General features: G+C 40.9%; 1 protein-coding gene across 1 annotated transcript; it reads left to right on the top strand.

Moving 5' to 3' along the window:
• The first annotated feature begins 581 nt into the window (after window positions 1–581).
• rxra (retinoid X receptor alpha) lies at window positions 582–25,637 on the top strand. The gene is made up of 8 exons (XM_022766630.1): window positions 582–742; window positions 2,899–3,078; window positions 9,691–9,860; window positions 17,171–17,300; window positions 18,620–18,752; window positions 20,438–20,529; window positions 22,439–22,544; window positions 23,771–25,637. The coding sequence occupies exons 1-8, from the start codon at window positions 583–585 to the stop codon at window positions 23,916–23,918; spliced, it is 1,119 nt and encodes a 372-aa protein (XP_022622351.1). The 5' UTR covers window position 582; the 3' UTR covers window positions 23,919–25,637.

Here is a 25,637-nt window from a genome sequence, read left to right as displayed (position 1 = left end):
AGGCAGCAATTGAAGTAAGACTTAAGGCTGCCGTTGCACTGCTGCTAAAACAAATGCTGTCTCTTTATTCCGCTGTACTGTTAAATTTTGCAGTGGAGTTATGCTAGTGCTGAACATTTGGGAGCCAGCGGGGCTTGTTGAGAGCATGAATAAAAGAGTTCCTGGGGTGGAGTGGTGCAGGATCCTGCTGCGCCAGATTTAGATCTGGAGCAGAGGGGAACAGGAGGGAGGAGAGAGGGAGCAATGAAAGAGGGCAAAAAGAGCTGCTGCTTGGACCGCTGACCATCTGTATTGAGTATCAGAAGTCATAATATCCCTCTCACAGTCTGCATTTAGCAAATTGTTCAGGACAATCTGCGTGACATAACTCTACTCCAATTTAATATCCCTGTTTGTATGTGTAACCAAACCTCCTCTCCCCTTTGCAGACCTGGCCCTCGTTCAATAGTTAATGTCATCAACTAACTATGCTGAGCTATGTGAGGGGTTGTGTGTTTGTGTTATGGAGGTGCATGATGTCACCTGTGTTGACTTGAGGCGGGCGGTTTTGTGACCTGTCGGCGTGTGTGTTTGTGTGTGTTGATGTTCCAGCTGAACTCTCCGATGAACTCGGTCAGCAGTACGGAGGACATTAAGCCCCCGCTGGGCCTCAACGGTGTGATGAAGGTGCCCGCCCAGCCCTCAGGCACAGCCCTGTCGCTCACAAAACACATCTGCGCCATCTGTGGTGACCGCTCCTCAGGTGAGTGACATCAGACTGCAGTGACCATCTGTACTGTCCGCACAGGAACAATGAAAAACACCAAACTCAAAATAACTGAATTTGATATATCTACAAAATTACCCCTTCTGAGACATATTAAAATTAATAAGATGTAATTATTGATTGGAAATGGCTGTTTGAAAGTGCGCAGAAAGTCCAGGGAACTGTGTATCTGGAAAATGGTATAAAAATAATTTCTCAGCAGCTGAGATTCCATCATCACCAAATGAAAAGAAAATACGACTACCCAGAGTATAACTAAAACTAGTGTTCTGACCACACTGAGAAACCTCCAAAGAAGATCCAAAGATGAACTCTGCTCAGAGAACAAGCCCCATGGGCCGCTTTGGCAGAACTACATACTGCAGCTTCTTGCAGTGGGAGATCTTCCTGGAAGGACAACAGTCAGTGGAATTCTTCACAAATCTGGGCTAAATGGCAGGAAGGCCAGAGAGAAGCCACTCCTGACAAAATGCATGGGAGCACAGCAGCACATGAAATCATGAGGCAAACGATTGTATGATCTGATGAAACCAAACCTCAATTCAACTTCGACTGAAATAGAGAAGCACTGTGTCTTTAGGGAAACCAGGCACAACCCATCACTCATCATCTCATAGCATCCCTACCGTAAAACATGGTGACACCAGCATCGTCACAGTGTGAGTGTGCGTTTGTTATTTATTTATTTTTCTGCAGCTGGGACTCCTCGTAGAGAATAAAGACTGGAGGCAGATTTTGGGAACAATCTGTGGTTACACAACAGCGATAGTACAAATGCTGCAACTTCTCGACTGGAGTGCCTTCAGATAGGGAAATAAACACCAGTATTTAATGGTTTGTTATATGAATTAAAACAGTTAATCAGTAAAACTTTTCAGATGTTTTTAATGCCTTTTTCTGCCCAACTGAGCCTTATATAAGATCTAAACCATCAAAAAGCAGCAAAATATTCATCCACGCAATGTCTTAATTGAAAATGCAAAAAAAAAAAAAAACACTACATTTATTACTTTCAAACTGCCTTCATGCTGATACTGCTGATACAGATTTTATCCTGCCAGTTGTCACACTGTAGTCTTCTTCCTCCTCCCTCCTTTTTGAGATCCAAAATGTTGCCTCATGCCAGTCTACAAACTTTGTGAATCCTTAATTTTTCCAAGTTCAAAAAGGTTTTTTCCCTAAGTTCAGACTTTCTCAAGTAGCTCTAACAGAGGATTGCATTATTAGTGTTATTTCTTGGACCATTTTTGACCTTTCACACACCACATTCTCACTCGGCTTCTCTTAATCATTTGGTCAAGAGCAAGCCAAACCACTTTAACCACAAGAACATTGAACCTATGGCTAACTGTTAGCCCAAAGCTAAAGACTAGCATGGTCCTCTCTGCAGAGTTGCCCAACTTCTTTTTTTTTTTTACACAGTTAACAAATAAGCCTGTGTTTAAATGTTTTTCTGGGGATAACCATGAAAAGTTTTCTGCCCCGGGATGAAGCTGGATATGTAATTCATTAGACACTTTCAGTGTCATCCTGCGTCATCGGTCCTACATGGACCCACAGGGGAGAAAAAAAATAATGTTTAATAGCAAGTCATGCTTCATTCAACTCAGAGGCTTTATTTATCCAGAGAGCGAAGAAAGACACAGTTTACTGGAGAATGCAAATGGACTTCATCTGTCTTTAATAACGAAAAAGAGCTGTTAGGAACTGGGGGAAGACAACATTATGTGAGAACAGTGCTGTAATGCAATTCCATGGGGCCTCCCTGCAGTTTGCCTTCATTAGGCCCCTCTTTTCTTCCCCAGCCACCTCAGTGTAACCCCCAAACACACACTCTGCTCACTTTAATAGGTCTTTGATCATAATTGCTCTTTAGCTACCTCAGAAGCTGGTTCCTGTATACTGTTGTGTGGTTGCATGTCAAATCAAAGTGTAAAGGTTTCTGTCCTCAGGTCTCTCTGGAAAAATAAACTGTGATGTCATTGAGAAACAAATATATTCCAATATCAGATTCTGGTGCTGCCACCAACATGATTACCACAATGTATCAATCAGACCAAAAGACAAACATGCCTGTGAAAAGATTGTATACTACTGCTAGATAAAACAACTCTCTCCCTCTCTCCCCTCAGGTAAACACTATGGGGTATACAGCTGTGAGGGCTGCAAAGGTTTTTTCAAAAGGACGGTGCGCAAAGACCTGACCTACACCTGTCGTGATAACAAGGACTGTGTCATCGATAAACGCCAGAGGAACCGCTGCCAATACTGTCGCTACCAGAAGTGTTTAGCCATGGGCATGAAGAGAGAAGGTACAGCACATACCGTTGAGGATAAAGTCCAACTTACCCATTCCCTCAAATCTGTACTAATCCACATAGATACACATTAAGACACAGATAAGGGCCCCCTTTTTTCTTTTTCTTTTTTTTAAAGCAGTACATTATGAATATATGTCATATTTTCACGAACAGAAGCGCACAGAACTCCTGCATAATATTTTACAATGGCTTATTTTTTCAGAGGGTGTCATACACCCGACACAGCCAGTTAAATCACGTAATCTCCCTTTTAAAGAAGAGCACTTCCTTTCATAATATACTGATAAGACTGTCCAGACTGACTTCACTTGGCAGTATACTCCAAACGAATCCAATCTGATTTGGTGTGCGGTTCCTAACCTGCTGTGCATATGACTGAGCAGATGCCAGTATACACGCTGTGACTATAGGTCTATTCATATAACTGCGTCAATGTCAGATAATACAGCTTTGCAAGAAGCTGTAGAAAAACAACTCATAACTTAAAGAATCTGTTAATGAGACCAAAATATAGTGCTTCCTTCAGTTTGCAAACTCACAACTTTGCCTTAAAATTACATATTTGATTGATTGACAGTTTGATTTAAACTGTAAAAAGGTAAGAGAGAGTTGCAAAACATATAGCACCTGAGATACAGTTTGACTTTAATGTTTGATGGAGTCTCTTTTTACTTGCCTATGTCAAACTTTGCAGAAGCCTTTGCAGCTGAGATTCTGCTCTACATCATGCTGTGCATTGCAGCCATAGGCTGTGCTGTATTAAAAATGTTCTGCTTCACGCACCACTTTTGGGGAAATAATGCATTCAGCTGTTGCAGCCCCAGGAACTCAACATTACTGGATGTGGAAACAGAGTGAGGGTTTGTGAGAACAGGCAGTCCTGAGGGAGTTCACTGATGTAGACTGGAGAAATAAAAACATGACGATAGAAGTGTGTGAACCTCTGCTTCCATTGCATCCTCTGGATGTCACCAATGATAAGTGTCAACCTAGAGGTTGTGTGGAACAGCCTACTGAGTTATTGAGTACCAGTTTGTTTTCACAAACATAAGGTTTATGTGCTTAATTTGTGTGATACTCGAGGCACAAAATTTGATCAAAATACTGAAATTGGATAATGGCTTGTAATTGCACAGCACAGTGAAAATATGCACTGCATTCCTCAAATTACAGAATACTAATGGAATGCACATACTGCTCCTGTCCTGTTCAGATGGCTACAGGGATTTAATCAGCCACACGAAGAATCCACAGGCAGTCAGTGTAGTTGACTGTTAATCAAACTTTAACTTTAAAATCATATTGTAGTGTTAGTGTATATTTGGTTAAAGAATTAAATGTAATCAGGCTAATGATTTAAATGTTTTTATAGAGTATCTTATTGTCTGTATCAGTGCACCTCCTCTGCAGCCAAACAAACATCGCCTGTTTAGTCTTCTGCTCCTTTAGCTTTAAGAGTCAGATCCAGATGTGGACAGAAAGGACTTCATGTTTATTATCAAACATTCTTGCAAACTTAAATTATTCCACCCCCAACACAGATGCAACCCTGTCCTCTTTTAGTAGAGACTGTGGATTATAAAAATATCCACAGTAACATTTCCATGGTTAAGTTTTAACTACCATGATTGTCATAGTGAAGTTCATCCCAGCAACAACTGCAACTGATTTTAGCTTTCTCAATGACTAGGCGAAGTATGTATAAGGCTATAGTCTGTGTATTGAAGAATTATTCACGCAAATTGAGAACATACAATTTAGTGTTAATGACAAGAACTTACATGTGAAGTTGTAAAGTAAGTCGAAGAAGACAAGTGTGGCTACTGTTTGACCGATTAGCTATATATTTCTGTACAGTTTAGGTAGCTTCTTCTATCTTAGCATAATTAGCGTGCCTCCCAGAGGCAGACTGAATGTCACAAAATGTTAATTTAATGGCAGAAATTGTAGATGATGAGTTACCTTCAAGGGTTTTGTGATGGTGTTGATCTTAAACTAGCACTGATTTATACTGTACAGATGAATTCACAAATCACAGAATCTTAAAACTCAACTGGACTGTTCTGAATCACCATTGTCACCACACTTGTTTGTTGCCTTTGCCAGTGGAAACACTGTTGTCAGCTCAGCTCTGAACACGTAATGGTTAAAACCTTGTTACAACCAAAAGCCACATAAGTGATCATGAAATGATAACTTTGACGCAAATAGGTTTCCGCTGAACTACTCGCTCTTTTAAACAGTTTTTTGCTAAACAGTTTGTGCAGTTTGAACTAGCAACCGAATGAACACACTGATGAAATGAAGACAGTGTGAAACAGTGCCAAATGTCACAGCGTTATAATCAGTGACACATTTACTTACTGATATAAGAATGAACAAATTACATAGTCACTGAATATGAATCTTTGAATTGAACCGAACAAAACTGTTGGAATCAGCAAAGTGATTTGTTGTTTCCACCTTTACCTGTCCATCAGACACATATGTTAATCATATTCAAGGCTAACTTGTGCATAGTCAGGAATGGGTGTTTAGGACTGGCCATTTTTACTACAAACCTGGATTGAGCAGGTGCAAATGCAAATCTCAGGCTTCCTTGACAGAAGAGGTGCATTGCTCCACTGGATCACTGCTAACACTCCCCCAAATACTACAAAAGACATAGAGAAAGAAAATAAAAACATTTTGCCCCTAAGGCCTTAGCCACCTATCTGCATGGAAACAGAGCATAATGTACTGTGCAAGACTGAGGCATTTTCACACAGACATTCCCTTTTAATGGGTTGTTTGAATGAGTTGATCCTCTTCATATTCACACAGTGAATGAGATGGACTCTTGTGTTCTGCCATTGTTGAATAAGGTTGCTGTTGTTTGATGCCACACTTATTGCTCTCCAGTCTTTGAGAGTGACCCTGACTTGTAAATATGGCAGGGCAGGCAAGTATCTTCTGTGATTCATAGTGGGGCAGTAGAATAAAGCACCTCAAAGGAAAGATTACAGCGCAGATAATAACAGAAAGAGTTGAGTTGTGTGAGGGAAGGAAAGAAAAACAGTCAGTGAGGTGTGAATTTTAACACTCCACGGGAGTGTTAAGAAATATTAGCACTCTCAGCACTGTTGTTAAGCACTCTTTCGCACATTGAATAAATCAATCACTGCGTCTCACCTTTATGGTCAACATGGTTACAGAATACAGACATAGACGGCATAGATTATACTGTGCGATGTATAGTATAGCCAGTGAAGAGGAAGATGGTAACAGGTGTTAACCAGGTGTGTGTGTGTGTGTGTGTGAAGGTGTGTGTAGCAGGTGAGTGTTTCAAGCTGAGTGAACATGAAGAATACATGTTTTTTGGACAAATACATTTCGGTCGCTATTTTATCCAAGGCCAGTTTGTCTTGACCTTTACATGACCTCCCCTCCCCTCCCTCTTGCTTTTATTTATATCATTGTTGGGCTCTTTACTCCTTTCAAGGATATTATCATTTACTGCCTTTCGCCTCACTCACAGTGCTGCCTAAGCCTCCCCCTGCACCCCGAGGGCTGTGGTTAGAGAACAAGGCAGCAGTAGCCCAAAAGGCTAAGCGAATCCACAGAAAAACAGGATTAAATGAATTTATGCTCTCCCAGTCAGGAGAGGAAAGGAGGAGGGGGGGAAATAAAGCTAACATGATTTCAGCCCTCCTCACCTCTCCCTGACTCCAACACAAGTATTCTACCCTTGGGCTGACCTCCACCACCAGACAGCAGTTCCTCTAAAGTGGGGCCCCTTTCCCTCTCCTCGTCTAACAACCCCTGCCCCCCCCCCCCCCCCAACAAAGGACGCTAACGGCCCTGATTCAGGCCTTGGAAAAGAAACCAGTGTTGGGGAAACATGAGGAGACAGATCATCCTGCATCCTCCCTCTGTGTGTGTGTGTGTGTGTGTGTGTGTGTGTGTGTGGGGGGCAGGGTGGTTCTCCAGGTGCATATGTAAGCATCCATGCTGACACTGAATTTCCAAAAGCCCTTCATCATACAACACGTTGTGTTGAAACTTTTTATTAATCCATGTGTGGAGGACAAACTTGTACAAAGCCGCAGTACTTTTTTTCTGTGGTGTGTTGAATTATGTAAATTATAGCCTTTTTGAAGAGACAAAACACATACACATGCATCTTTTCCATCCCAACTTGAGGGTGGGGGTGCGGTTTCTCTTGCCTCCGCCACAGTGAGTCTCGATGTCTGCGCAGCGCATAAACCATTTCCTGTGTTTCCTCGCCAAGCCAATCAGGTGACAAAACCAACACAGTTTTGCTTCAATCAGTTTTTATACAAGACATGGAAAAAAAATGTACAAGACAAAGTCTTTATTCATTTGTGTTCAGGCTGTTTTATTATGCCTCCACTCTGGCGACAGCTGTGGCTGGAGGCACTATGTTTTCGGGTTTCTGTGCGTCCATCCCACTCTGGTGAATGAGATAATTTCTTCGAATTTGGCACAAATATCCACTTGGACTCAAGGATGAAGTGATTAGATTTTAGTGGTCAAAGGTCAAGGTCACTGTGACCTCTCATGCATGCTATTCTTTCGAAAGCGATGTATTAGGAACGCCTGGAGGGAATTTTATTACATCTGGCACAAACACACACTTATACTCAAGGATGAACTGATTTGAATTTGGTGGTCAAAGGTCACTATGACCTCACTCAACATTATAACACATAACTCAAGAATTAATATGGTAATTATTACAAAAATTCACACAAATGTCTGTGATGACATTTTATATCCAAAGGTCAAAGGTTAACTTCACTGTGACATCATCATGGTCTGCAAAAATAACTGGCCAAAATACACTACATCTGGACAGTTGTGGATTTAAACTGCAACTTGACTGTTTGGCAAAAGCATACAACCACGCGGCAGTAATTCTAGTTTAAGCTGTTCTGGTGACCACACGTGGCGTAATGAAGGAGTGACAAGCCATACATTATTTATATGTCTGTAAATGATTTGTGTATAAAAGGAGCCGGCTGTTTGTCATTGAGCACTACATGAAAAACACATCTCTTTGATAAGGAAGCAGAGAGAAGTCCTTGAACATTTCCAAACTGCTGCATCGTGCATAATGTAGGTCTAAGGTCCTAAATATATTCCATCTGCATTGTCAAAGCAATTATTGATGATTGAACTCTCTTGGATATGTTTACTGGCATAATACATACAGGGTCATGCACTATTCACTGGCTTACCAAGGCACACTGACTGAAGCAGCCACTCGCGCATGCAGACACTCGATATGGGCAAGCAGACACTCAAGCATGCACACACATATTTTATGTACATGTGTGTGCAGATACAAACAAGGCCCAGCGATGTATTCATTTTACTACTGACGTGAACCAGAATTGTTCTCACAAAATCAGCTAGAATTCAAGCAGTTTTTAAAGCTGTTCCACATACTATTACATCTGTATTGCAGAGCAATAAAGAAAATAGTCCATCAGAGTACATAAGATAATCTGCCATTGTGGGTCTCAGTGCAGTTCCCCTTTACTTTGAGAACATTTCTAGAAAAAAACAACAGCTTTGTAAATTGTAAAAAGTTTGAATAGGAAATGGCTGGAATAACTTCACCACATTGGCATGTTGCCGTATCTTTCACTTTTGACAAACGATAGACAGCATGACTTGCTTAAATCAGGAAATTGCAGTCCATTTCAGTGGCTAAGGATTCTTACTAAACCCATTTGAATGAATTTGCACTAAAAGTTGCAGAAACAAAGCTGCATTCATAACTGAATAAAGTGACTAAAAACAAGGGGACACTCAGACACAGCCCTGATGCTTGTATCGTTTTTTTCCAACCCAGTTAGAGAAAACTGTGCCCTCTATCGTATGGGGTTAGGTTTGAGGCTTCGGTCGGGGGATTCGTCATACGGAAGTGGGCACGGTTTCATTTAAAATGAGTTGTAAAAAGATGAACATAGCCCCTCATTACAAAATTGTTATTACTAACCTGCTAGCAAACAGAGCAACATTAAACATTGCAATTTAATCAATAATAATTATCATTTCGATGTGTTTATGTATCTATCTGGTGAATGAAGCCTAATATTCAATTTTCAAAAACCTTTTCTTCAGCAGCTAGTTGCTAACTTTGTCCATTATTTGGTGCTGGGCTCTTAGCTCACTGAACTGTTTTACCAGAACTTGTTAGCTGAAAACAGATGCCTGCTGCTGCTGGAAATGGGTCTTGTGATGAAAGTGGTGAGACTGAGCCAAATGGTAAATGTGCTGCAAAGCCAAAACAGTTAGCTTAAGGAGGCTAAAACCACCCAGAGTATTAATAATAATAATTATAATTCTGTTAGTGTGTAACTCTCATATTACCACTAATCATTTGATTATTTGTGAACACAAAACATTGATCAAGGCAGATGTAATATTAATAACCACTTGATTTTTGTTAAGCTTGCTTATTAATTATAAGCATACAGTCTTAACAATCCTTTATTTTAACACACACGCCCACACACTCTGAACACATTGACAGTGTAAAAAAACAAAACCAAAAACAGCAGTAGTGACCGGAACCAGTTTTGTTACATGCAGCCGTTCAGGAGGAGCGCCAGCGAGCCAAGGACAAAAATGAGAACGAGGTGGAGTCCACCAGCTGCGCCAACGAGGACATGCCCGTGGAGAAGATCCTGGAAGCCGAGCAGGCGGTGGAACCCAAAACGGAGACCTACATCGAGACCAACCTTGGTGTGCCATCAAACTCGGTGAGTTGGTATTTTTATACATTCTTTGGCAAACACTTACACACTGTGTCATTCTGCATCAAGGAATTACTTTGTGTTTATGTTCATGCCCATTGGCACACAGACACACAGTGGGCGATTTGTTTAAATTTACACCGGTGGTTTGTGGGGAGAATGTTTTCGCTCATGTTTACTCCTGTATTTATTAGGGTATTCCATTAAACAAAATGGTTATTATTCTCTAATTTCACCCATTAATACCATGGCCACTTAACCACTTATGTCTGATTGGCTTGCAGGTGTATTAAAATTAAACACCTCAAACAGGATAGGTCACTTCAGATGTACTGTAGGTCTTTTCAACAACTTCACCACTGTGACTATGTGACTAAATCTGTATAAAAAGGTCTATTAAAGTGCAAATGACCATTGCATTGGTGCCTCCGCCTTGTGTTAAAATATGAAATCAATGACAATTTTAACACATTTTCACTTTTTTCCTGTGATGTGGTCATTCTAGGCCTAGGTAACGTGTTTGAGGTGTCTGGATAGAAAAAACAACACATTAATCGCATCTGTCCGTTATTTTCTTATATCAAAACGCCTCATTGTGAATTATTGCTTATATGGTAAAAAGCTTTTTTATGGAGTGTCACTGTGAAAAAAAACAGACAAGTGAAATACAACTAATAAAAATGTAGGAGTCTGAACAGTGTCATTGAGGTAATAGGGACATGTACAATGGGTAATAATTTTCATGCTACAAGTGGCTTTAAAATGTGTACATAAACATTAAATACTAACACATACACATATATATATATATATATATGTATATATTACAGTGTTTTGCAGTTAATGTGAACAAACTTGATGCATTTTGTACTAATAGGTTATGATTTGGCAAAATGGCAAAAGTTTGACAATCAAACCATGACTGCATCCAAAGCTTCTGCCAGTAAAACTTACCAAAGAGAAAACTAAACGTTTTTCAGTTTTATGGCTTGTGCTTTATTTTCTGCTTTCCAAACTCCTTCTGGAGCTGTCCCACCATTGTCCACAATTTGTTTTCATTTTTTCCAGCTGCTCCTATACAGTATCTCATTTTTGCCTTGAATTATAGTCCAGAGTATTATAGTATTAGTGTTTTAGTCCCGAGTCCTGTACAGAAAGAAAACACATTCTTTTGTCATTTTTCAATGTAAAAAATGTTTTAAAAAGCATTTTATTTTTTCAGAAACTGTGGTTTTTGTTGTGGAGTCTAAAGCTGACACCATGCTGTCTGCTGGTAAACATGTTAATGAACATCAGATAAGAGAAATGTTTTCCCCTCTTTTTTTGGTCCCTTTGGAGGTGACTGCTCCTGGTGTACAGCGCTGGTTTACCTGTTCATCTTGTAGTGGCTCCTCCCCTCAGCTGTGAGTTTCCTCATCTATCCCCTCAGTGTCATCTGGGCACTGTGGGCTGTCTTTGACACAGAGGAGACTAAGAGTGATGAATAATGCAATAAGCAGACTATTCCTGAAAGCATCCCACAAAGCCTCAGCTTTCTCAGGAATTCTGCTGGAACATGAGAAACGGAGGAGCTGTGCATCAGCCTACCAAAGGTGGGGGGGGGGGGGACGGGGGATGAGATTGAAGGGGGGTGTGAGAGAGAGAGAGAGAGGAAGGGCTTCTTCTGGGATCCGTCTGCTTCAGGGGAGGGAAATGTCCTGTGAAGTAAAGGTAGAAATGCGAAGGCTGTTATGTGAGTAAATGGGAGCTATTTTGGGGGCCAGATGGAAATGTATGAGATGAGCGTTGACATTAGGGAGAGGGAGAAGGGAGTGGGGAGTCACGGGGGAGCGGCCAGCAGCTCAGACACACTAATGCACTGAGTGTGTTTGGGCTCAGCCACAGTGGGTCCCTCGATGCCCACTGTCTGCCCAACACCAAGAAGAGGTTTTCTGAAGTACAGAGAGAGATGAAAACAGCACTGATGAAATATGACAGGGTGGAGAATTTATTAATTCACTTTAAGCGGAATCATATCAGAATCATGTTATGATCCTTCAAAATTCCTGACTCCAAAAAAGTTTTAATTACAATAGAAACAGTTAATATTTAACATGATTAGTTCTACACATGCAGAATGAAACATTTTGGATTGGATCAGTTTGATTATGCAGTTTTATGTGCAATTTTGCACATAATTGCTGTTGTGTGATATGCAGTGGCTTCATAAATTATTCAGACCCCTTCACTTACTGTGTATTTTATTGTCATAAATTGATTTGAAAATTGATTTAAAAAAATATATATATTGCAGTTTTCGGTCTTCAATCTACACTCAATAAGGAATGAGAGATTTCAATTTTTGATATGTAATAAATGTTCAAAAAAATTTAAACATGTTTTCACTCAGTATGAGATATTGAGTGTAGATTGATGGGCATAAATGGTGATTTTATCCATTTAAATTAAATCCACAACCCAATAAAGCGTGCACATAGTGAAGGGGTCTAAATACTTTGTGAAGCAACTGTATATTGATCTAAGAAACTACCCCTATTAATATTGTAGTATTTATTTCAGCCATATCAACCCTGCCCTAATCCAGTATGTCAGTGTTATGGTTCACCAACCTTTTGGTAACTTGATTCATGATCATTTCTCAAGGTTCCTCAACATGTCTTTGAGTGTTATTCAAGTTATGTGCCATGCTTTATACCTGTTACTGCTGCCAAGACTTTTGCTTTTGTATATTTTAAAGGTCAGTTTACCATATTCAGAGTATTTTCCTACTTAACGCCTCCAGGTCCAAAATCTAGAAGTGCAGATACTTTTAGGTTTTTGTGCCAAGGTTTTAAGATATTCACCTCTCAACATTTGGCTGCCGCCCCAACACAACAGAACTGAAAGAAACTGAGTTTTAAGTTTGTAAAGTTAAATTTTTCACTGCTCCAAGCACCACAAACAAACCTCTGTTCATCTCCATTGTGTCAAAGTGGCAGCAAAGATCTCAACAGGCTCATGAGGTGCGCAGGTGGTGCAGAGGTAATGTTTCCATCCACTTCAACAAAGACGCGCTGTTTGATTCCCAGTATTGGTACAAGCACAGTTGGTGGTGTTAGGAAACCAGGAAGGGCTGGTACTATTGTTGCTGCACTAGCGACACCTTCCTGCCGATGTCCATCGCTGGCAGGTGGAAAGTGGTGCCTGTATCATGTATCATGGAGGAAGCAGCAAATTTAACTGACAAGGACCGCATGAAGTAGATCTTGAGACATATACTGTATATAAAAACTGCATAACTAAAAACAAAACTAAGGCTAGATTCCAATCAGAGTCTTTCTTTTTTTTTTGTCTTCCAACTGATACTGAAGCTGAAGTGGAGCCCAGGATGTTGCCAGAGTAGTGGCATTCAGGCTGTCCTGACCACAAGGACTCCCCTTCTCTCTGAGTCCTCAAACTCCTGCCTCCCCCTCTGCGAGGTCTCCATTGAGAGGCGCTGCCCCGTGCTATAATTAATCACAGGGCCCAGGCCATGAGTGTACACCATGAATAGGCCACCGCCACTGTCTAATGACCGGGGTCTGGCCAAGCTGAATAAAGTGTGTTTATCTCATGGTGACCTAGAACAGGAGTTAAACAGGCGTTAGTAATGTGCCTTCAATCAAACAAGGAGAGGTCTTCTCTTAAGAAGAAAAGGGGAGAGGAACAGATATCATTCACTAATCCTGAGGGAGTTTCTTGACTTTGATTTTTTTTTTTGTATTTGTATATGTATTTTTGTGTTATTTCTGGAAGGCTGTTTTACTGTGTATGCATGAATTTATATAAGGGTTAACTTTAATAATTTTGTTGAAATTATGACAGGAAATATTGCTGTTATTTAGATGATAATTAGCTGATGATTCATCCCCACACCGACACATGAGGACAGTTTCTTTTTCCAGTCTAAAAAAGTGGGGCACTTGAGTAATTCATTTTTATGCTGATCGGTATGAGTACCCAATTTTCTCTCTGTTGTCACGCTAGTATAGTCTGGTTCAAGCGGAATAATGAAAAATTGAAAGGCAAATCTTTCGTCTCTCCTCCTCAAGTGATGAAAATTTCATAGGACAGTATGCAAGCCTGGCATTTTCTCTAAGTTGGTATGATCGACCACGTCAGTGGAGTGTACTACAAACCCTTTGATTTGCTGGGAATGAAGACAGTGGTGTTTGTGGCAGGCATTCAGAAAATCTTTTCAAAGAGGCTAAGATCCAGTAACTTAAAATTTCTTCTCTTACTTTTTTTTTTTTTTTTTTTTTTTTTTTTTTTTTTTTTTTTTTTTGTCTCAGCTGTCCAGAGTGATTTTCACAGTAGAAGAAGAGGAAGCAGCTCTCTCAGTTGAGGTGTGAGATATTCCCAGGTGGACTTTTGTACTTTCATACACGGAGGTTAATGTTATTCCCTCACAGGTCACAGTGGCCTCCTCCATTGTGGCTTGATAACATCCTAAATGCTGCTCTGTGACTCGAACAGTAAGTACAGTAATGCGATGCCCAAGGATTGTTGCAGGGAAGTGTAAGCCCTCTCCCCTGTCATCTCCACAGACAGAGGCAAAGAAACCAGGTCAGTGTAAACACGGCTAAGATAGTCATACAACATTCATGAGGCTTGTCGTGTTTAACGAGAACCCTGGGACTTGTATTCTTATGAAGAAGGGTGGCTCGACCATGGCGCACACTGAAGCCCCCTTTTGTTTTTCTTTGTTTTGGCTCAGGCTGCCCTTTGGAATGAATTAGCTGAATCTGTTTATGTGTTTTTTAGAGGAAGCACAGCTCTCAAAAACTGTCGCACTGAGCTGTGCCGTCCACGTCTCCCACGGAGATCAGATGCTGAAATATTCATAAGATGCCTGTTTTCTTTCTTCCCCTGAAGAAAAAAAAAAAGCGACGACTTTCAGTTTTCAAAAACAGTGTAGTCTTTGTGTCTGGTTTAAGTTTTTCATATTTCAGCTGCATATCTGTGATACTCTGCAGTCAGTGTGAGGTTCAAACCGCAGGGAGGGAACGTGGAGGAGAGGATGGGATAGTCTCTGGCCTGCGTATTATTAAAGGAGAGTGTGAGTGGAGGGATGTTTTCTCCTTCATCTTGAATTAATCTTCTCTGGAGAGCTGCAGTTGATGTTGGGATCCTCCGAGCTTTTAGCATCGATCTGTGGGATTTGGCAAAGGAAGTTGGGGAGAAGTTGCTGAGTTTTTGTCAGAGTGCGAGTTCACACAGGGATACTTTGGAATTTAAGGATGTTTACTTGATTTTAAAATTATGCACAAACGCGTGTGCATAAAGTCTTTGTTGACTCACATACGTGTCGAGGGTATGCACTCCTGGGATGATGATAAGTTACTCGTGAGAGATTGACAGTATTGTTTGGGTTTTTTTTTCCCCCTCTGCCCAGATGGATTTACATTGTTGTGAGTCAGTCACACTGTATGTGTGTTGCATTAGTATTTCACTACTCTTAATAAACTCCCTGTTGGTTCAAGAATATGCCTCACAATTTGATGTATCAGGACAGTTAAGGACAGGCAGTCCCTGTATTTCAACTGGGTCTGTAATTGCACACAGAAATGATCATCTTAACAGGAGAACTACTGTGTTAAGCAGTGTGGCTAATATTAAGGACACTATATGAGCTATATAGCCTTGGTGTATTTTTCTGGGAATGTGAAGATTCTGATAATCTATCTTACAATTTCCAAATTAGCAGTTTCTTTAGGATGACACCAACATTTTATAAGCTCTTTTAAAAGTCCCATATTTTACGGTTTTTCTGTGTTTTATTTGAAATGTTGATAAGAATTACATAAGAAGACATATTTGTAGTTTTAAGTACCAAAAACTCCCACTCAGAGGCTTCTTCCTGGAGCTCTAGTAACAACAGGTCACACTGAGCCAATCAGAAGAGAGGGTCTGAGCCTCTCTTCTGATTGAAATATAGCAGATTTCAGGTGAACACCAAGTCCTGCCAGGCTGGATGGTGGGTCCAGGTGGGCTGGGCTTGGGGCGTTGCTGAGAGCGATGACTGCTTTGTTGTGACATCAGAAGTTCTGACGGCCCGTTTTAGGCCTCACTTTCTGAATACAGGCTGTCTGCATTTCTCTGTGGACTGAACACTTTGATACTTTCACTGTATTGATATAGAACCTAGACCTGCTTTATCATCAAAAAAGACATACAATATGGGACCTTTTAAACGTGACACACATAAGAAAACTAAATGAAACGGTAAATAAATAAATAAATACAATAATTCAACAATTTCAGTGGAGTAGAAAAAGTTCTCAGTAAACATGCTTTAGACCATAATGGCCAACATATTAGATATGTCCAAGAAGAACCGTCTTTCCTCCAGCTTTTATGCTCCTCTCTCCTCAAGGCTTAAGTAGGTCTAATGAAGTGGAATCAATAAAGGATTGTAGCTTTCCTTAATTCACCTGGACCTTTTATTTCACCAGGGAACTAGTTAGTGTTCCAATTTCGGGCACTAAATGGACAATGTACTGTGCTGTCTATTAGACAGCCCACTCAACTACCAAGAACAGGTTGTTTTTATCATTTATCAGAAGGTAATGATTTTTTTTTTTTATTCACTAGAAGTGTTCACCTTCAATAATGACAATTAATCTTTTGAAAACATGCAACCATGAATTTATGAGTTTTTAATAGAAAATGGTTCGTATTAGTTGAGTTTAGTCTCAGTAACATTACATGGATAATAGTTAGATCATCATTATTGTAAGAATTACGGTGAGAAAATATAAATATTCATTACAAACAATCTTGTTTGTAGCTTTTTCAAAGCCTTGCCTGGTCTGGTAATTGTCCCATTCAAGCTCCTAACAGCTTGTTCAGTGGTGAAGTGTCAGTAGAGTGTCAGGAGGGGCCTCTTGAGCTCCACAAGCTGTCCAAAAGGCTGATTTGTGTGTCGGCTAAAAGGTCCCCAAAGAAAGAGTCTGCACGGCGAAAGTTGTTTTTTCACCGGCAGCGCTCTGCAGGTATTTCCTCCACGAGCTGGGACAGAATCACTGTTTGTTTTGTCTTCCTACTTGCTCCTCTTCAGAGGAAATTATTCACAGCGTAGTACTCATGTTGGCTTGAGTGTGTGGTGTGTGTGTGTGTGTATGTGTGTGTGTCTGTATGCTTCTGTGTGTGAATGCATGCATGGTGTTAGGTAGCTCAGCCCAAGACCTTGGCCAAGAGAAACAGACTAAAACAAAAATATGACACCTATTTATTTCATGCATAACCTGAGTTTCTAACTTTGAGATTTGTTTCTGTTTGCCTGTGTTTCCCTGCAGCCCAACGATCCGGTGACAAATATCTGTCAGGCGGCTGACAAACAACTCTTCACCCTGGTGGAGTGGGCCAAGAGGATCCCCCACTTCTCTGAGCTGCCGTTGGACGACCAGGTCATCCTTCTACGAGCAGGTCTGTCACAAAGGACTTAAATGAGTTCAGAATAAAGCTGAAAAGAAAGTTGTTGTGCGCAAACAATATACAATGACAGTGATGACTCTTTTTACCCCTCCATGAGATATCTAAATACATAGCACTTGGCACCAGGAGTTGACATCAGATGTACAAATCAACACACAAACTGACTGCTAAATGCTAAATGCTAAATAGCGATTGTTTTATCTTGGTTAAAATTATCAAGTGCTCAGGTTTTATGATCCTGCACAACAGTGGATACCCCTTTATGTTAGTGTATAGACAGGAAAAAAAAACAAACATGTTTCAGATGATAAACAAAACCTCCTATGAGAAAACACACAGAATTGCAGATGCTAGTGCCAGCTCTCTCTCTGTATCTGGGTAGAAAAATCTAGACTAATCTGCTGAATAACTCTGTTGGTCATGTGACTGAAACAAACATCAGACCCACCAAGGTCACAGCGGCTCATTGTGTGTATCTGCTGTATGTGGAAAAAGCAAGTTAACCGCTCAGGATCACAGAAGCAGCAATTTAAAACAGAGAGTGAATCATCTGTCACTTCTGTTATATTCACCAACATCACATGCAGGAAGGTCTTTTGGGTTCTCCCAACACATTGCCCTTGTTGCCTGCCTGTCGCTCCTAATTACACCATTATATTCTAAATCCACCTCCGGGAAAAAAAAAAAAATGCTATTACACACACATCCCTTACTCTGAAAAAAATCCTCCCATCATTCCTTATCTTTCGCACATACACTGATGGAGAGACTTCAGCAAAGCAGAGAGAGACATTATTCTGGAGAGCTCGTCTCTTCTCGGCTCTCAGGTTTTCTATAAATAACCGCTTTAGTTCTGCTGTATCACAGATAAAAGCATCCCAGCTCCTCTCATACCCAACTCAACTCTGGGGAGAAGAGGCAAGTGTTGCCAGGCAGAACAGTTAAAGGAACCCTGTCACTCAAAAGGCAGCGTCTTGTGTCTTCAGTGTTCTCTGTGTCAAGCCCCTGCTTTGGCACATCAAGCCTGTTGTCTTTATTGTGATGGCAGGCGCAGTTCATCCCTTTTACACGCTTGTCCCTCAGAAAGCATGACTCGAATGTCTTAGTAATAACCTGATGCCTGTGCTTGAGAAAGCTGCACGCTTTTTGCCGCACAGCTTAATTGATTCATTGAAATTCTCCCTTTGTTGTCAGTTTCATTTTGCTTGAATGCTGTGTGAACTTCTGTACTGGGATTTGCTTAGAGTTTTTTTTTTTTTTTTTTTTTTCCTCATACTTTTCCTCGATCCCTCTCCCTATCTCTCCCTCAGGTTGGAATGAGCTCCTCATTGCATCATTTTCGCACCGTTCGATAGCGGTTAAAGACGGGATTCTGTTGGCAACCGGGCTGCATGTACACCGCAACAGCGCTCATAGTGCCGGAGTGGGAGCCATCTTTGACAGGTCATTATTACCATATTACTGAACTATCCTCCACTTAGAAGTAGCCATGTATAAACTAATGTAAGTGCAAACTGCAGCTACCACTTTTAGCAATATTTCAGGTAACACTTTCCAGGTGTGTTGATAATGACAGATTTTTGCTTGCAACGTTGACCAGTGTATATACTCCTCCAGCATATCTGCTTTGGTCTTTTTAGGTTTTATTAATGCCTTATTACTGATCTATGAAGGAACAATAAAACATTCATTAACAACTAATAATGTATTAGTTACATCAGAAATTTTTTATTAGAAAGTGGTTTAATTCTTTAGAGCATATGACAGCATATTAAAGTTTCTCTCACTGAAATATTACACCTAGACTGAAAGTTCCACGTGTGCCTTATGAAAGTCAAAGCAGCACAGGAACTATTGATTGCCTCCAGTATATTAAATATGTACACCTGTATGCATCAGGGGTCACACATGAATACTGAACTGCTCAGAAAATGTCAAACAAAAAAAACAAAAAAAAAAAAGACACAAGCCAGGCACAGTGAAGTCAGGTGTGTGCAGGAACCAAACCACCCGGGTGACAGTTATTGACATTCCAGGGTGGCAAGCTGTCTGACACTGAAATCTGCAGCGTTACACCTGGAGCTGAGTTCAGATACTCAATTTGGAAAGTTATGAATGATACAAGCAAAGTGTATATTATGTATTTAATGTTGTTATTGGTATTCTGTTATCAGTTAATCACTCAAATAATTGAAAATTGCAGGTGCTGTCATCAAATCCACACTAACAGCCGTCTATCTTTGAATATCTGTCTCTTCTTCTCTCTTCTCGTGTGTGTCTGCTCCTCTGATCACCAGCTACTGTGCTCGCTCATCGGCGTTCACAGCCACAGGACATATTCCGTCTCTGCATTAACTGTGGCAAGCATTAAGATACAGAGAACTGATAATGTTATTTTATCTACTCCGCTCTCTCTTCACCATACAAATGAAGAGCCTGATTAACTTAAACACTTGAGTCGTCTCCTTTTCTGTTTTTTTTTTTTTTTTTTTTTTTCTAGCCCTGTTGTTCCTCCTCAGAGCAAATTGAATTAGAATGAGCTAAGAGCCACAATTGACTTTACTATCCGAGAGCGAGGGGGGGCGAGAAAGAAACGGAGTGAGAGGGAAAATAAAGAGCGCCGGGGAGAGGGTGTGACCGAGTCAAAGAGGGGTGAGGAGTTCGAGCGACTCCGTGCACCGATCCTCCCACCAGTGATGTCACACGCAGACAGTGGGAGTGCGGGTGTTAGATTACAGCTTGTGTTTACTCTGCGGCTTTCCTTTTATGAAAACCATGTACTAAATATAATTACTTTGCAGGGTTGTAAACTTTTCCACTGATCTAACTGTGCCTCTGTGGGCTGAGAGGACGCTTGTGTGTATTATTTGTTTTTAAATAGATGTGAGCTGGATAGTAGTTAAAACATATTTTTAATGTCCTTGTCTAGATGTGGATAATTCATATGAACCGTGGTGTGTCATTTTCAAAAATGTACCAATTACACTCAGATGGTTTCCTGTGAACTTCTCTGGCACTTTTTTCATAGTCTAGTAGCCAAGAAGTGTTAAACACTCTTGAAATAGTATTTTACATCTGATTTTAAATGAGAACTTTGTGGGTGTTTTTTTTGTGTCTCTTTTGTGCAGAGTGCTCACAGAACTGGTGTCTAAGATGAGGGACATGCAGATGGATAAGACAGAACTGGGGTGCCTTCGAGCTATAGTCCTTTTCAACCCAGGTATGTGTATGCTTTCATTTGCTGTGAAGCTGTAAATGAGGTGTTTCAAAGATGTGTGGTTTTAAAAGAGCATGTACTGTAGGAAACTGTCTTTTTATTCCAGTTTCAACTGCACTTTGAACCAAAAGAATCAACTGGTTATCAGAGCACAGCACAAGTGGAGCTTTTATTAAAGTTCAAAGATCTTTGTGAACTGTAGGGCTGTGACTGTTTTTGTAGTTATAACAAGGAAAAACAGCATTCAGATGACTTTAATATTGCTAGGATGGACTATGACTCATTAAGCCTAAAGCGATCCTCAGCATAAACTCTATATTTCTTCCCCTGTAAGCTTGAAATAGGACTTAAAAAAAAAAATGTGTTGCTTCCACATTGAATCAGCTTGAATTTGTTTACAATCGATTCCAATGGTGGCGACTTCTCACAGAAACTTCTCAAACCACACCTGCAGCTTAATCTGCTTCTCCACTGCACATTGGTATTTCACATTTTTTTCTTTTTTTCTTTTTTTTTTTTTGGAAACATTCATTTTTCACCAAAATGTGTATCTTCAGGTGGAGGTTTATAGCTTCAGAAAGGATGATAGCAGGGCGCAGACGTAGTGTACTCAGCAATATGTTTGGAACAGACTGAGCATATGGATGGAGAAGAGGATTATGCTGCAGGAAAATAAATAAGTAAAAACATGTCACCATTGGGATCCTCTGGACTGAATCTAACGTGATGTCAGAAGTGAGGAAATTGCAAATGTTTTACATGAATTTTTCAAGCCTAATAAAGAGTATTGATGCTCAAATTTTAGATGCTGGGTGGAGTATTATTTTAGGTCTAGTGTGTGTGACTCAGCTCGACCTCATTAATGTAACATGAGAATTGGGAACTGAATTTTGACTTTGCCTTGGTTCTCCTTGACCCTAACTTCTCTTGAGGAATTGAGACTTGCATGTGACTGCATGTAAAACTGATACTATCTCTGCATAGCACGGAGGTAAAAAAAAAAAAAAGAGCAAAAAAAGCACAAAATACAGGCTGATATAGTACATATTTAAGAATTAATTCTTGTATATTTTATATTTTGGCATCCTTCCAAAATCCTCCCTTCCAAACTCTAGCCAAAGAAAGACTATGACAGCGAGTCTTGCTGAGGCATGTATCACTCCTGCTGTCAGTGTGCTGCTCTGTATTTAAACCTCATCCACATGGCACCGAAGTTTACCAAACAGTGTGACCCAGGTTTTTAATGACCTAGTGTGGGAGCCTCCCCTCCGTCCCACAGATCCACAGCGGCCCCCACACACTGATCCTCTGTGCTCCACATTTTGTTCAGGCCACATCCAGACCTACTGGCCCCGGTTCACTTCTCGGCTTTATTTCTTGTTAATTAGGGGTTCGCGAGACCGGGTCTGACTGAGAAAGCAAACCGCGGGGGCGGTGGAGAAGGGGATGTTGAGGCTAAAAAGGCCCTCAGTCCTCCTTTTCCCACACTGTGTGATCCAGTCCAGCCATTAACAACAAATGTTCATTCAGTGTTGATCAATTGAGCAAAGCTTTGTTCATCAGAAATGTTAATAAGTGACGTGTTTGTTTTGTTAATCACAGATGAATCGTCCAGTGAAGCTTAAATTAGCGCAGCTTTGAAATCACTGTCCTAATTGGACTAACCCAGAATGGGGTGACACACGTCCACAATGAGGCTGTGAGGTTAAAACTCAACTTGTCAGTTAGTCCCCGCTGTTCCTTCATAAACTCCTGCAAGGAGCCCTTAAGCAAGGCTGTCAGCTACAATTGTAAGAGTTGTAAAGAAGAATGTTAAAAAAAAAAAAAAAAGGGGGGGGGGGGCATACATACCCATAATACATCTCATGTTGTTGTTGTTTATGTTTTTTTGTTTTTTTTTTTGTCTCCACAGACTCAAAAGGTCTGTCCAACCCAGGTGAGGTAGAAGCCCTAAGAGAAAAAGTCTATGCGTCTTTAGAGGCCTACTGCAAACAGAAATACCCAGAGCAGCCTGGCAGGTATGAAGACGAACACAGAAATGATTGTGCACTTCTCCGGACTGTGGTGCTGATTTAAACCGTGCAATCCTCACGTAGAGAAATCAGAAAAGATTCGGGCTCGTGACTTGTATTCATCTTGCACCTATCCACACAAGCCTTTTTATAAGGTAAAAATTAGAGCTGCTACTTACAGTATCCACACAAGCAATCATTTTAATCAATACAGTAGCTCTGAGTTCAGCTTGTCATCAGGTGTGACTGATTGCTTGTACAGATGCAGTGCATTCATGTAGCAGTGTTTTCTTTAACTGTCAAAGATGGTGTGGATGAAAATGATTTCAAATTCAATGAAACTTAGTTTGATGTTCATAACTTGCTCTCTTTGAATACAGTTTCTCTTCCCCAGATGATTATTTTCAATCATTTTCCATTTGTTTGTTACTTGTTACTCACCATTGTGAGGAGAACAACAGAATGAAAAGGTCTGAAAATAAGTTTTAAAGCTCTGAAAATACGTGGGCCTCACACAAGAACATTTTTGTATTCGTATCCTAAATCACTTCTTACATTTTTTTACTTTTTTCCGTGAGGTTTGCTTGTATGAGACCTCCAAGTCGGAGCCGTCGAACTCTCCTCACTGCACAAACTTGTCGTAAATTGATCGTTTCAGCCTGATGAATGCCAGCTGTTCATGAGGAGCTGTTCCACTCTGTTCGTGGGCAAGTTTCATTCACAAAAATGTTACCCAAAAGTCAAAAAACAAAAAGAACCTCACACTATGAAGCTTCAAGTCCTGCTGTTGGAAATCAGCAGACAAAAACAGAAACAGAAACAAGGGTCTGTCGTCATGTTAGAGGAGCTTTAACAAACAGGAAATATTATTAATTATATGCAATTATAAGTCAAATAAGTGAAGTATGATCTGTACACAAGTGGTACTACGCACCAGGACCGCTCGTAACTTCTGTACCTAAGAAAAACTTCTAAGTCATTCTCTTAAATAACTTTTATGTAATACTTGAGAATGAATTTGTTCATATGAGTGCTTCTTGCATGAGGCCCAACACGTGGCAGCTGCGCATTATACTGATGATACTGTAGGTATTTGTGGTATTAGTCATGTAGTCTGTACTAAGATTGTTTTGCTTCGGGAACATCTCCTCTCCCTCCCTCTTCCTGTCAGATGTATCATGCCGATGTTTTATTTTAGTCAAGTGTTTTCGTTTGGTCTTGTGTTGTGACAGGTTTGCCAAGCTGTTGCTGCGGTTACCAGCGCTGCGCTCGATCGGCCTCAAGTGTCTGGAGCACTTGTTCTTCTTTAAGCTCATCGGCGACACGCCCATCGACACCTTCCTCATGGAGATGCTAGAGGCTCCACATCAAATGACATAATAGCATAAGGGGGTTGAGCCCTCGCCCTGCCCTTTCCTCCTCCCTCCCTCCCTCCTCCTCCTACATCTCCCACCAGCCATGGATCAGGAGCAGGGTCCTTTTTTAAAATCCTGTCTCCAGCAAGGGACAGATCACGTGACGATTTTGGACGGAGAACCTCTCCCTTCCTCCCTCCCCTCTCTCCTCGGCTCCCTTTTGATGTGTTTCGAAACAATGAAATCATCATGTCTGTGGGTCTGTTTTATACCTTGTAAAAATATATAAATAAGAAATATATATATGAAAATCACACGACAACACGAGTGACGACAACAGTGGACTGAACTGAGGAAGGACAGAGGACAAAAGAAACGTATTGAGCCATCGTTTTCATCTTTGCTGTTCCTACACCTTGACGAGAAAAAGCAGAGATGATCAGGTTTTAAACACCCACGGTTATGCTTCCAGGTATATTAAAAAAAAAAAAAAACGGTGATGATGTCATATTTGGACACTCAGCGTTGTGATCGGGACAATCGTGGACTCGGAGAGCCTCAGGCTGTCTAGACTTGGACCTGAGCCTTCTCCGTCTTTCAGGACTGAACTTACTTTGGGGAGGGACGATGGGGGAAGATGTCTGCTTAAAGGAACTCATCTGTTCCTGCCTGACTCGACTGAACACATCAGGTCTTGCACTAGCTGTTTTTTGAAGTGTGAGCTTTCTGGAGTAGTAGAACTAGGAGGTAGGTTAACAAGACTGGAAGTGTTCAAAAACCTCAGGTCTCTGCCCAATTCCAACAAATACAACCATGTCTTACTCTATTAGCACTGTGCAACATCGGGGAGGACGACCTGTTAGTCCACTAATCAGCCCTTCAGTTAACGTATTGATCAAGAAAGAGATGCTTGAGAGTTTGTTATGTACAATCTGCGCTGTTCTTTTCTGCACATAGGAAAAACGCTGGCTGTTGTAAATTAGCCTCACGCTAGCTTTAGGCTACATGAGCATCACTGGATGCTCTGAAAGGCAACCAGCAGGCGCAGCAGCTTGGAACAACTTTTGTCATCCTCTTTTAAACATTTGGCCTTCATCGGAAGCTTTCAAGAGATCACATCGAACTCGGATGGCTGGAAAGTGAGCGCTCGTTCTCATCTGTGGGGGGGATGTTGTTGTTTCGTCAGCCCCTGAGCTCCTTTCCGTCCCACGTCCAACCTCCCCACTCGTCATTTCATGTGAATTTGAGCACACCATTTACACCTCCACAATCCCCTCTGCTCAAAGCGGCGGGTATTAGCTTTTCAAAACACCTCATATCTACCTGTACAGAAAGTTACAACCGCATACAGTATTGACGCTATTTTCAGTTTTCATTTTAACAACAGCAATGCACAATTACCTCTGTTTCCATCCCTCAGACCTTCAGTTCCTGACACTCATTTAAACATTTACAGAATGCGGGAGAAGTGCGTGTTGTTGCAGCAGAGCCATTATTTTGTTTATTTGTTTGTTACTTGGCACTTAACCTCATGACAGTGGAGTCGGGTTCCTAAACGGAGAGCTGATGTTGATATAATCGACCTCTGAGGTGGAATTTGGCCCCGGCCCAATCAGGCACGCCCCAATTGTTGTCCTCCTCAGAGGGTCACGCACACTCGCTCTCTCTGCACTTCTCTGGACAACCAAGTGTCACTCAAGTTGAAATGTTAAATGTCTCCATGTTATGTATAAACATGCTTTAT

The sequence above is a fragment of the Seriola dumerili genome, unplaced genomic scaffold, assembly GCF_002260705.1.
Source record: "Seriola dumerili isolate Sdu_G_001 unplaced genomic scaffold, Sdu_1.0 BDQW01000877.1, whole genome shotgun sequence".
In the NCBI taxonomy this organism is placed as follows: Eukaryota; Metazoa; Chordata; class Actinopteri; order Carangiformes; family Carangidae; genus Seriola; species Seriola dumerili.
The sequence above is the reverse complement of the archived record's forward strand: the minus strand, read 5'-3'. Positions and strand labels throughout refer to the sequence as shown.

Excerpts from the sequence above, each read along its gene's own strand:
- rxra (XM_022766630.1), top strand. The coding sequence starts at position 583 with ATGTTCCAGCTGAACTCTCCGATGAACTCGGTCAGCAGTACGGAGGAC. Across the intron at positions 743-2,898 it reads CTGTGGTGACCGCTCCTCAG|GTAAACACTATGGGGTATAC; the intron begins GTGAGTGACATC and ends CTCTCCCCTCAG. Across the intron at positions 20,530-22,438 it reads TATAGTCCTTTTCAACCCAG|ACTCAAAAGGTCTGTCCAAC; the intron begins GTATGTGTATGC and ends TTGTCTCCACAG.